Source organism: Pleuronectes platessa, chromosome 9 (assembly GCF_947347685.1).
Source record: "Pleuronectes platessa chromosome 9, fPlePla1.1, whole genome shotgun sequence".
NCBI classification, from domain to species: Eukaryota; Metazoa; Chordata; class Actinopteri; order Pleuronectiformes; family Pleuronectidae; genus Pleuronectes; species Pleuronectes platessa.
Genome location: NC_070634.1, coordinates 4,490,776 through 4,503,049, shown reverse-complemented (window position 1 = coordinate 4,503,049; position 12,274 = coordinate 4,490,776). Strand labels below are relative to the sequence as shown.

The following is a 12,274-nucleotide window of genomic DNA, read 5'->3' as shown; positions in this document are numbered from 1 at the left end:
AGAAGCAGGAGGAGAGGAAACGGGGAGAAAGGCTGGACAGACATCAGATCATGGTGCATGTCTGAAACGCTGGGATGGTCATTTGATGGGTAACGTTCTGTCTGCATAAGTGATGTCAAACACTTATGATGTTCAATCACAACACAGTCACTGTTTAGACAACACAGACATTGTGTTAACATCATTATTGTTAGAAGATAACTGGTGCAACTGGATAACGGATTACTTGTGTAGGATTTCAAAAGGCAAAAATCTTTCTAAAAAAAAAAATCGCAGAATATTAATTGTATTTATACTTTGTTAGTATGTTATTTAAATGCAGAAAAAAAACAATTTAGTACACGACCAGGTGGTCTTTTTAACAAGTCCTTTATTGAAAAAGTGTTGAGAGTGAAGTCACAAACTCAAGCTGCTGTGATCCAGTGAATGATGACATACTGCCATCTAGTGGCTCCAACACTATAGTTGAGTAAAAAATACTCTGGTAAATATAAATCAGTTACAAAGAGCAAAAGCTTTACAGACTAACAGTTTCTTACAAACTATTGCATGCTAACACAGCATCCAAAGGTGTCATCATGTTCTTGATGTAAATATATCTGTTGTCGTATAAAGGTTCAGAATCAAACAAATCCAGGTGGAAGAATTTACGAGGTGGGAGCTCATCGGTTGTAAGGATGTATTGAACCGGACGCAGATTTGATGTTTGTCTTGATGCTGCTTGGCATTTTACCTGAGAAAGAAAAACAGGAAGAAGATCACCAAAAAATGTTGACTATGGCCCAAATCAGCTCAGTTAAAATAATCAAATCGAATATGAACAATTGTGTATTAGCAGCAAAAAGCTCACATTAGAGTTAGTGAGTGAAATGTAAATAAAAGTTCAAAAATCATAACCATATATAATGAAAGCTATACACCTAGTAATTGTTCAGTTACATATCCACTTGAGAATCTACAGAGCTCATCACTCATCAAGTTTTTTATATGCTGTGAAGGCCGATAAGTGAACAGTTCCCCAGAAACATGAGGCTCGTCTGAGATACAGTTCTGCCTTGTCTTAAAGTGGAGAGATAAAAACATCAGAGGTCAAGACACTGAGGTCACTGAGGTCAGAATATTTCCAGCAGAATCATCAGCCCCATACATGAAGTCACATAAACATTTATTCTGAGATCTGTTCAACTAGTCCAGTTCAGCTTTGACTTAGTCGACAATTGTTTGTAAAAATTATATCGTCGGTGTGATACGGTATTACTGACTTTATAATCATTATTGTTTAATATTCTAAATATAAAGTACATCTCAAACTCTTAAACATCAACCTATAGTGCAAATATGGTTTATGTGATGTGTGTGAGAATCATCACACCTACACTTGTTAGCAGAATCTGGATGTCACATTCCAGTGTACAAGAATTAAATACCAGTAATATTCGGTCATTGTTACTTGATAATCTGGAATGAATTCATTCAGCTTCTCTGGCATTACATTTTTTTTACACCAATTACAATAATGTATCTCCATTATTGATTAACTCTGTTACATACACTGTAAGCACACTCCGCGTCCACAATAGCTGTGTTATGTTCTGAGATGCTAACAAATGAACAAATCCATCCCTTCAAATAGACACGTTCAGAACTGCTTTTAACATCCGTCTCGAGTGATCAGGTCTGGACGGAGCCGATTGGTCCTGAGATCCGATCTCTCAAACCACATTTGGAGGTGGTCTGGGACACATGTTGATTCATTCATGTTCTGGATGTGTGAACACAAATGTGTGTCCGGGGCCACATTAAAGGGGCCGCCTACTAAGCTGACGTCCTCTGAGCTCCTACAGTTTCACATTGGATCTAATGAATTTTTAAGCTTCTCAGGGTCCATCAGTTGACTTATTAAAAATTATGTACATATTTATTTGCATATAGAGCGGGAACGTGCATCCAATGTCTGCTTGTGGATGTAATCACTGGAGACACATTCACAGGGTTCCTTAAAAGGGGCAGGCCATGCTAGCAAGTTATTCGCGAAGTAATTTCCTAATCCAATACATTTTTTATACCTAGCAAAATCAAATTTAAGAGTTTTTAAGACTTTTTAGGCCTAAAATTATGATTATCAAATTTGAAACTTTTTAAGACCCCGCGGGAACCCTGCATTCAGGAGGCATTTTGGTAACGGGTGGGTAACAGAGGAAATTAGAGCGGACCACAAGTGATCGGATCTCTCAGGACCGATGTTAATACCAGGTTGAACAGGGCAATAAAGACTCTTGATTATGTTGCCTTCATTCTATCTGTCCTTGTCCTTCCACAAACTACAGTGGATGTTTTCTTCCTTTGCTTAAGCTGCTAAAGTATGTGCACACATGCAAAAATAACACTCAAAGACAAAGAAGTAGAAATAGAAATACAAACCCAGCTCTCCAGGTCTCCTACCTGGCTGCCCTTGCTGCTGCTGAGCCACAGATCCCCCCATAGCTGCTTGCTGACCTGAAACACCACCGATGGTGACCTGCTGTAAGGTCGGGCCTCCACTCATCATGGGGCCTTGTCCGGGGTGTCCAGGGGCAACTGGACCAGGAGGCCTGCATTTAGAAAGCCCCTTTCCAAAGGCAACTGCTCCGACCAGAGCGTTGGTATCAGCGGGGTTGAAAGATGGTTTGTTTTGTCTCAGTGCTGACAAAAAAAAGAATGCATCATTAAAATACACAAACATTCACTTAGAGAGAAAAATTTAACAAAGGACGCCAGATTAAGGTGCAACTTACTTGCACTCTCTGAATCTCTGTCGTCACGTGGATTGTTAAGCTTCTCCAGTAGATTGGAACACAGCTTGTTCAGCGCCTGGATTTGTTTCTGTCGTGAAGAATATGCCAGGGTTTCTTGTTAAAAATGCTAAATACTCATAAAGCCGAAGAAGTTACATACCTAATATTGTGTGTATGTCTAAGACAGCATCAAACAGCTCAGTGTTTATTACTGACCTGTGCCAACTCGGGGCCAATGCGTGCTGCCTCTGTACTGAGCTGTTTCTCCTGCTCCTCCACATCCGGATCAGGTTTAGTCCGCAGGTAGTCTGGTACGATCTCATGGCTAAACACCGGGACACGCTGCTCTGTTAGTTTCTGATGGAGAACAGGCAGCAGTGATAAACGGACATGCCTCATACAAAGCAGACACATTTCTGGCTTTCACCTGTATAAAAAATACTCACGGCTAAATCTTCATCTCTGTCCGGAGACAGGAGCAGAGGAATTATAACCTGGTTGCGAAAGGACGGCGTCTTCTCATTCTTGAGCAGTTTGTTGATGGTGTTCAGTTGACCAGAGAGCAGAGCAAAGTTGTCCAACACAGAAGGCCTGAGAGACACAAAATACACATCACAGCATCTGACAGAAAAGAAAACAATCCACTGAGAACATCTTAAAGAGAAATTTGTCAAGAGTCACATTTGTAAATATATTGACATCCAGTGACCAAGTAATACAAACAGTAACATATGTATAGAAGAAAATAGACTTAAATAGGGTGATTGTGACAACTTTGCCATCATTTTATAAAATGCCTAAAAATGATGTACTGTTTATAATATAATTAATAAATAATGAAATCAGTTATACATTATTGAGTATTGCAATATTAATATATTGTTTATGTAATTAACAACACAATTGTGTCTTGATATGGGAATATAACAATTGAAACAATCTAATCCCAAAGCTGCTCCTTAGAAAGAGAATTATGTGTTTTGGACTGAGCGAGCAGGTCATGGAGACATGTTTGAAGCCTTAGATTGAAATACAATTAATTCTGAATTAGAATGACAATAAGTAAAGTGCAAACCTCTGCCAAAGCCCAACACTGCCCTTATGAAACAACATTTAAATGCACTATAGATCTCGATTTGTTTCATCAAGATCTAGCCAACAAGACAGCTAAAAAGAGAACCTCCTTGGCCGAGGTAATATGCATTTCCAGGCTCAACACTTCCTCACAAATGAACATTTCCACTCAAAGCACAAATCTACTGTCCAGTAGTAAAATGCTTTACTTACCATGTTAATCTCTCATATTCATTTTCCAACTTGTAAATGAAACTGTGAAGAGCATTTTTGACATGAGCCACCCGAGAAATTAGAGAGTCCACCGACGCTTCCAACTGTTTTTCCTCTCTTTGCTGTGGAAGAAAAAAACGCACACAAATACAAAAGCTCAGTCTCAGAAACAAATACAACAAATACAAACTGTATTCTATGAGAGAGGCGTGTGTTAAGCACGAAATCAAAGAGTGTGTATTTATTATATATATATATACACAGCTGAAGACACGTGGGGGCTTTCTGTCTGTGCCTCCTGAATGCTTCTGGTGCTGATTACTATAATGGAGCACCACTTTAATGTGTTTATTGAACCTCCAAGAGAAATTATGTATTTTCATAGAGTTTCCAACAATGTTATCTTATTTCTCTCAATAATTGAAATAATGGTGAAGACCATTATTATTATTTTATCATAGGCTTAAATCCATGATTCATGTATAGATTTGTTTGCAGTATTCTTCACTTAATGTTTGTTGTATGTGTACTTTGTACATTTTCCCTGTGCAAGAAATATTTGGCAAATAAAGCTGCCTCTGATTGTAAGAAGTGGGTTCTTGTGCTGTAGTCGTATCTTAGACATGGGAAAGACTGAGGGAAAGGCAGGGGAGATCCTTTCAAAGAACCAAAATCGTCTTAGTCGTTGATGGCAGCAGGAAAGTTGTTTGTTCTCCATAAATACGAATTAGGTTGTCAATTAAACATGTTTCAATTAAACATGACTTCTTATATCAAAGAGGAGTGATCTCATCATGGCAGACATTAACACATTGATGCAACGAAAATGCTGATTGCCTCAAAAGCATGTATTATAAAATACAATACAATATAAAATAAAACACCGACATGGTTTCTCTTTAACTGATATAATTATGTAATATGCACAAATTAGTCACTTTATATTGTGGTCAGATGCTGATCTGTTTACATGCAGCATCAACACATGAACTCTTCGGTGAAGCTTCATCTCACGGTTTCACACTAAACGTTCCTAAACTCTGTGAGAACCACGAGTCATCTACCGAAACTTTAGTTTAACAGTAACGTTGGATTCATTGTTATTTAAACCTTTAGCTCCATGCTAACCATCGCTACCTTGTTCAGGTAGCTAGCAGCTGCTAGCTTTGTTTATTTTCATGAGCGAACCACAGGCTCGGTACACAAACAACACTATAACTGATTAAAACAACACAGTTATTTACTAAAGGACAGAAGTGAAAACGAGCATTACCTGCATGGCTGAGCTAAAAGCTGACGATGAAATGATCCAAAAGCACTGGACACAAACACTTCCGGTTCACTGTTGTCAAAATAAAAGCACGTTTTGAGTATTTTCGATTCAGTGACATTTGCAAAACGTGTCCATTGACTGTCTATAAGAGGCAGGGACTGGGCCTGTTTACAATTATACTACCTGATAGACAGTGTTATTTTCACAGATCCCAAGCCAAAAGGTTCAAATTGTAATAAGATGATAAATTCACAGTGTTGCAATGTAAAACTCGCATTTACATAAGAAGTCTCCTGAAAAGTAGGTTAGAAATATAAACTAACATTGACTGGAAATACTCATACAGGGTTCATTGCCCATAGGACATTTAGCAATTGGAAATGAACGTCTGCACAAAATTAATTTTTAGTTATATTCTTTGAAATGTTTTCTTTAAACATGTCTTGAGTGATTCCATGTGATCATAGGCTATTTCCAACTATTACAGGGCTTTGACTGACACTGTAATCGTTTTTCAAGATGCTCTTAATGCTACTATATTTAGCAAACCTGGTATATTTTGTATTTTTATGGATTCTTATAGCAGTGTAGTTCATAACGGAGCAGAATGAGGCACTAGCAGCAGACACATCACACCACATGTGTAACTTAACATGGAGATTTTTTGTTACTATCAATACATCAGTATCTTGCATCCTGAGTAGTAATTTCTTTGTTAGAAGTGGGAATAATTTATCTAGTCCATGTGACTTTTATTCAGAAGCAACAGACAAACAAAACAAAAAAATATGAGAAAATCAGACACTGTATCGAAAAGATTTTATTTTGGCAGTAGCTGTCAAAGTGTAGCAGTTTAGAAAATCTGACAAGCTGTGATTAGCAGTTCTTTTTTTCTACTGCTGAATTACTGTAGTTTCTCATTAAGGCTCTTGGTTCTTCTTCCACATACACACCAACATATGTTCTTCTATAATAGTGCATTAGTACATAATTGCCTGCCTTAGTTTATTTAGTCAGTACTAAACCAGTGTCACTTGTTGGTTAAAAGTTGAGAGCTGTGAACAGGTAAGAAGGACATGTTTCATAGTAACATGCCTCTCCAGGTGGGCAGAATTAAAGCAATCATAGGCAGTACAAAGAAGTGTATTACATGTACTTGAACATGTTCAGCACTTAGTACATGACTACAGGGAGAAGTGTTAGTCACAGTCCCAGCACAGCAGCCTCAAATCGGTGAGGAAGGTTTAAAAGAGGCTCTCGACATCACCCATTTCCACGACCACGGTCTTCAGCTGGGAGTAGTACTCGATTGTCACCTGGCCGTTCTCTCTGCCAAAGCCTGGTGAAGCACAGAACAGATCATGAGAGCACTGAATCACCAGACTGTCATTCAGTGAAGATGATCTGGGTCTCACAATGCCACAATATATATTACTATGAATGCATTTTCTTGCAGGTGCAATGAGCATTTTATTCGGACTATTTTAACATGACAGCTGCCCACCTGACATCTTGTATCCACCAAACGGCACTTCCACAGGGCTGATGTTGTAGTTGTTAATAAAACAAGTTCCTGCCTCCAGGTTCGCAGCTACACGATGGGCTCGAGAGATATCCCTGCGAGGGGAGGAAACATTCATAAATAAAATAGAACAACTGCATTATAGAAGGTAAAGTTGTTTGAGATATCAATTATTATTTTCCTATACATGTTCATTATGATCTACAGCTCCTTTTGTCTTCTGAAATTGCGTCACACTCATGATGACGGTTGTGTTGGCGTGACCATACAAGGTATAAGCTGTATAAAAAATGTGCAACTTTTGTTCCATAAGACACCTGACTGACTTTACTGTGGTAAGATATATGTATACAAAAAATTCTACTTGAACCCTTCAGTGTTTTGTGCCTGCATTTATTAAGTGGTTTCGAGCCATTTTCAGCACAGCCTTACATGCGTTGTATGTCTGTTCCAGAAGGAACAGTTTGAGAGAAATTCCCTCAAAGTGTTCCTGAGATATTGCAATTCCAACAAGAATTTGGACAGATGGATGGATACCCTGAAAACATAATACCTCCTGCCAAGGCAGTCAACAGAATGGAGGCAAAAAAGAGAGTTAATACTCTGTAACCATGATCAGGAAGAATAACCCTAGTCACAGAGAATGCTGTTGCATAATGAACCCTTCCTGGAACTTTCCACACCATGTAAAACCCTGGGGTGCAGCCAGCGGAATGCATTGGCCTCATTATCTACGAGAGTGAACCTTTAGCACTGTGTAAACAGAAGGTTGTGATAAACTGCTGAGTGATCATAAATTCAAGTGATCTGCTTTTCCTCAACTGACCTGGTGAAGACTCCAGAGGCCAATCCGAAGGTGGTGTCGTTGGCTCGCTTGAGTACTTCTTCCTCTGTGTCGAAAGGCAAGACCGACATGACCGGCCCGAAAATCTCCTCCTTCACACAAGTCATATCATCTCTGCAGTTATCTGTGCCAGGACAGAGACAGTGCTGGATGTAGTGTGGGGTTTATACTGGGCCACAAATGTGGAAAACAGCTGATTAGAGTGGTGCTGCAGGAAAAATGGATAGGATATAGGAGAACAGCAAAGACCTACCAAGAACACAGGGTGACATGAAGTAGCCGCCTTTTAGTTTGGGGTCACTGGGCACAAAAGGTTCTCCTCCACAAAGAACTGTGGCGCCCTGGCACAACAGAAAACGTCATTTAAATCACTTTGTGGATAAACTCATTAAAAGCCTCTTGCACACCTGTAAAAAAAAAAACTTATTTATGATCAAAACATGTATGAAAAGATGTACCAAAAATGAACAGAAATGAAGAAACCCCTGCAGGCTGTTTAGACAGTTTGTGGGTGTTTCTTAAGTTATCCGATTTCACTGGATCAGTGAAAGCAGAGCCATTATCAAAGTGGATGAGTAACACACCTGCTTCTTGGCCTCACTAACAAATCCCAGCACTTTCTCCAGCTGCGGCTTGCTGATGAGTGCTCCCATTCGAGTGCCATCCAGCAGAGGGTCACCCAGCGGGATGGCCTTGGTCCTTTTAACCACTTCCTCCAGGAACTTGGTCATAATCTCTCTTTGTACATACACTCTGGTTCCATTGCAGCAAACCTGTATTTTCATCGGACAGAAATCTTAACCTGTAAGGGCTGACATAAAGGGTCGAGCTTGAGATCATGCATAATGGGGATACATAATGACCCGAATATCTCCTCCTCACCTGTCCCTGTGTGAGGAAGTTTGCCATGAGCGCTCCTTTCACTGCATTCTCCAGCTCACAGTCTTTGAAAATAATGAGTGGAGATTTGCCTCCAAGCTCCAGAGTCACCTGCTTCACCGTCTTCGAAGACATTTCCATGACCTGAGAAACAAAGTAAATTCTGTGTTATGACATACTAACATGAATGCAGTTAAACCAAATTCCCAAAATGTAAGACTACATTTTACTTTTCTAAAATACCACATGTTAACGCATTAGGCAAATACTGGTGGAAAACTGGTTAAAATACATTAACACTACAATTTCCCACAGAATTAATTCAATCCTTGGTGACAACGGGGTTCACATGCAAGAAGGTCACGGTAATCCGCACAAGACAGAGTGACAGGAACACAGATAAGATCTAATGTCAAATGTAATTTATGGGAAACACTGTAGCACACTAGTACGGTCAATTGAATAGAAAGCAGATTTAAAAGTCAGTTCACATCAGATGCTGCCAACATGTTGTGTCCATAACACATTTTTATACCTTTTTGCCTGTTGGCACACTACCGGTGAAGGAAACTTTGGCGACCGTCGGGTGGTGGCAGAGCAAGGTGCCAGTCTCCGCCCCGCCTTGCACCACACAGAAAAGCCCATCAGGTGCGCCTGCTTCCTTGTAGATTTCAGCCAGAATGACGGCCGTCACAGGAGTCATTGGAGAGGGCTTGAATACCATGGCGTTACCTGACAACACAGCACAAAGTTAACACTGCAGGTCCCTTAATTACAGTTAAGGGAAACAAGAAACGTGACGGCTGGATGAATAAGAAATAATGGTTTAAAACTGGATAATCGTAGTTCGTAACATGTACGTGCTTCGAAACTCACCACATGCCAGAGCAGGAGCAGACTTCCATGATGCGATCTGAAAGGGGTAGTTCCACGCACCGATACCCACGCACACGCCAAGGGGCTCCCGCCTGGTGTAAGCAAACGCTCCCCCAGGAAGCTGGATGTGCTGGCCTGCAGAGAACAAGAACAAAAATCCATCATTATCTTTATATAACATTTTGGAGCAGTAGTTGGTTGAGTCTTCATGCACTCACCTGCCAGTGTACCAGCCAGACCAGCATAGTATTCAATGCACTGCCAGGCAATATCAATATCCACCAGTGCTTCAGTGATGGACTTGCCATTGTTGATCACCTCCAGCTTTGCAATCTTCTCCCTTCTTTCCTGTTTTCATGGAATCATGAGTGTGTAATGGAAAATTTCACTGATCAATGTCTTACTAATGTGAAGAATGTCTTAATACTGTTTGGACTGTTTTCTGTGCACTTATCAGATTGTATAAAAACCTTCCTTTTTAACTTCTCGTGGTTGCACTCTGAGCCATGTTGCTGGCTCTGTAACCCACTGCAGAGCTAATAATTAAAACTCTAAGGCAACTCCGGTCTGGGAAACTCATTATTTCAAATCTAAGGATAAAGTGTAAAAACAGAACTTATCAATACATGTGTATAGCTTTTAAATGATGTTATGATAGTGATAGATGGAGGTTGAAAAAACCTTCTTCACACACTCCTGTTTGCAAAAAATGTAGGGCAGGGGAGGACGGGGCACTTTTAATGAATAACCAGTGTCTTATTGCACAGTTGCAACAGCCAAGTCTAATCTCTGTTGCACAACACTGAAAGCATGCAAAACCCCCACAAAAGCTGTTCACCACCAGACTGACAATACACAACCACTAAAAATGTTGACTGTCTCACCCTGATAATACGGGCGGCCTCCAGCATCACCCGTGCCCTCTCCATGCCGGCCATCTTGCTCCACTTCAGGTAGGCAGCGTGCGCGCTCCTGATGGCCTCGTCCACCTCCTCCGCCCCACAGGGCACCATCTGACACAAGACACGTCCTGAAGAAGACACATCCACACACAGGTCATAGACAGACCCCAAGACATAAACAACTATTGATGTGAAATGATAATTTTTGAAGCAGCTGATCGTTGATTATGATTCCAACTGGAATGCTTAGATATAATTAGCCTACTCACATATAACTGTATGTAACTGTTTCTGGCAATACCGCTATCATTGCAATTGGCATTACTGCTCCCTTCTTATCAGACATTTTTCTTTTCTATATATACACTTTATATACAACTACAATGTATAGAGGGATCTCTCTGTTTTTATTCCCCTGTTGAAAAGTTTTAATTTGGTAGTTTGTGGTTAAGGGCAGAAGATGTTGCACCTTGTTATGCCCTATGAATCAAATAGTATTTTGTGAATATTGACAAAACAAATAAAATGGTATGTGTTTTTATCCATGAAATAAATTCCATGTAACAGGGAGAGATGATCCAGTTTCCTTAATCAAAGGTGGAGAGTCTCTATTACATAACAGCATAACTTCCTCATGGGGGCTCCAGTGCACAGCCACACTGGGACATTAACGTGATATTAACTAGTGCTCTGTTAACCAGGCTTTACGGTGTTGTTCTCACCCGTCGCAGGTTCGAACACGGGCTCGGTGTTTATCTCCTGTCTGGGTTTCACCCGCTTCCCACCCCAGAAGTTCAGGTGGTCTGTGACGGTCACGGTCCCGGTCGAGGCTCCGGGCATCATGTCGAGGACTGACTGGGACATGTTGGAATGGAGAGGACCTGCAGAAACAAAATGGAGACTGACGGGCAGGAGTGGTTGTAAAGGACTTTTCAGAATAATACTTAGGACACGTGCTCTCAGCTGCACGGAAAGTTAGCTAACGCATTTAAATAGCAGAGAAAATGCTCCGCTGGACATCTTTCACACACAGAGACTGGCAGACACGCACAGAGAGAGACAGAAAGACAGACAGACACAGAGGGACACACGGAGACTGACACACCGAGACATTTGGACTGCGTGTCACCGACCCACTCACCTGTTGTCTCGAGGCAGAGCTGCAAACGGAAATGTGTGAGACCACAGCTCACGTTATCGGACTCAGCCCTTTATATACGCAGCCAGAGCGGATCGATACTGTGTCCGTGTCGTTTAGTTTCCGTTGCTGGCTCGATGCTCATACCAGAACATCGATATCTAAACGGAGTCGTTAAAGGTCAATATGGGTAATTTCACCACCGTTTGTTCCACAGAAGTTCCCTTTCTAGCCGAATTGATAGGAACTACTTGTCCATCCGCCAATTACAGTCACATATGCGCTGTGACGCCCTGAGGCAAGATTGTTGTAAGGTTCAGCCACAGAGAAGGTGAGACATGCAACTGTCGGGCAACCACCTCCTGTCATCCCCAGACGGAATTGTAGGGTATGATCACGAGTTGAACATGGCCTTATTTATTTAGCTGATTTGGACAAATAACTTCTTGGCATTTTAACAGATTTTAATTGATTTTATCATTTCGTCTCGTATTGAGGACTTTGTAACAGTGTTCTGAAAAGTGCTGTATAAATGAAGTTTATTATTATTATTACTACTACAATACTGTTTTACTGTTCATATTTGCTGCTCTATCACGATAAGTTTACCCATGTAGTTTATTTAATGTTGACCTATGAGCAGTTAATAACGTTCACTAACCCATGACTCAATTGTTTTGACTGGCAGCTGATAGATTACTTAAAAATGCAAGTGTCGACTTTTATTTATTAACTTATTTATTTCAATGACAATATTTATGTAAATGTGAAACAAAACA

General features: G+C 40.5%; 2 protein-coding genes across 3 annotated transcripts; both read right to left on the bottom strand.

Annotated features, from left to right (window-relative positions):
- Positions 1 to 353: 353 nt before the first annotated feature.
- med8 (mediator complex subunit 8) lies at positions 354 to 5,445 on the bottom strand. 2 transcript variants are annotated; one of them, XM_053430354.1, is made up of 7 exons: positions 5,335 to 5,445; positions 4,062 to 4,183; positions 3,221 to 3,365; positions 2,991 to 3,131; positions 2,775 to 2,862; positions 2,422 to 2,682; positions 354 to 733 (listed from the first exon to the last, which is right to left on the bottom strand). In XM_053430354.1, exons 1-7 carry the CDS (start codon positions 5,338 to 5,340, stop codon positions 663 to 665), a joined length of 834 nt encoding a protein of 277 aa, XP_053286329.1. In that variant the 5' UTR covers positions 5,341 to 5,445; the 3' UTR covers positions 354 to 662. The 2 variants fall into 2 exon arrangements, with proteins under 2 accessions (XP_053286329.1, XP_053286330.1); XM_053430355.1 differs by having other exon boundaries at positions 2,443 to 2,682.
- A 691-nt stretch (positions 5,446 to 6,136) lies between these two features.
- Positions 6,137 to 11,882, bottom strand: aldh9a1a.1 (aldehyde dehydrogenase 9 family, member A1a, tandem duplicate 1). The gene is made up of 12 exons (XM_053431122.1): positions 11,499 to 11,882; positions 11,080 to 11,238; positions 10,340 to 10,485; positions 9,674 to 9,803; positions 9,456 to 9,590; positions 9,115 to 9,311; positions 8,583 to 8,723; positions 8,285 to 8,473; positions 7,954 to 8,041; positions 7,683 to 7,824; positions 6,839 to 6,951; positions 6,137 to 6,673 (listed from the first exon to the last, which is right to left on the bottom strand). Exons 2-12 carry the CDS (start codon positions 11,219 to 11,221, stop codon positions 6,579 to 6,581), a joined length of 1,518 nt encoding a protein of 505 aa, XP_053287097.1. The 5' UTR covers positions 11,222 to 11,238; positions 11,499 to 11,882; the 3' UTR covers positions 6,137 to 6,578.
- Between the last annotated feature and the right edge of the window lie 392 nt (positions 11,883 to 12,274).

Coding starts and splice junctions, on each gene's coding strand:
- aldh9a1a.1 (XM_053431122.1), bottom strand. CDS start 11,221: ATGTCCCAGTCAGTCCTCGACATGATGCCCGGAGCCTCGACCGGGACC. Junction 9,591..9,673: donor TCTGGCTGGTACACTGGCAG/GTGAGTGCATGA, acceptor TGTTCTCTGCAG/GCCAGCACATCCAGCTTCCT. Junction 8,724..9,114: donor GTGTGCCAACAGGCAAAAAG/GTATAAAAATGT, acceptor TTTGTTTCTCAG/GTCATGGAAATGTCTTCGAA.
- med8 (XM_053430354.1), bottom strand. Junction 3,132..3,220: donor ACAGAGATGAAGATTTAGCC/GTGAGTATTTTT, acceptor GTTCTCCATCAG/AAACTAACAGAGCAGCGTGT. Junction 2,863..2,990: donor TTGGCCCCGAGTTGGCACAG/GTCAGTAATAAA, acceptor TCTTCACGACAG/AAACAAATCCAGGCGCTGAA.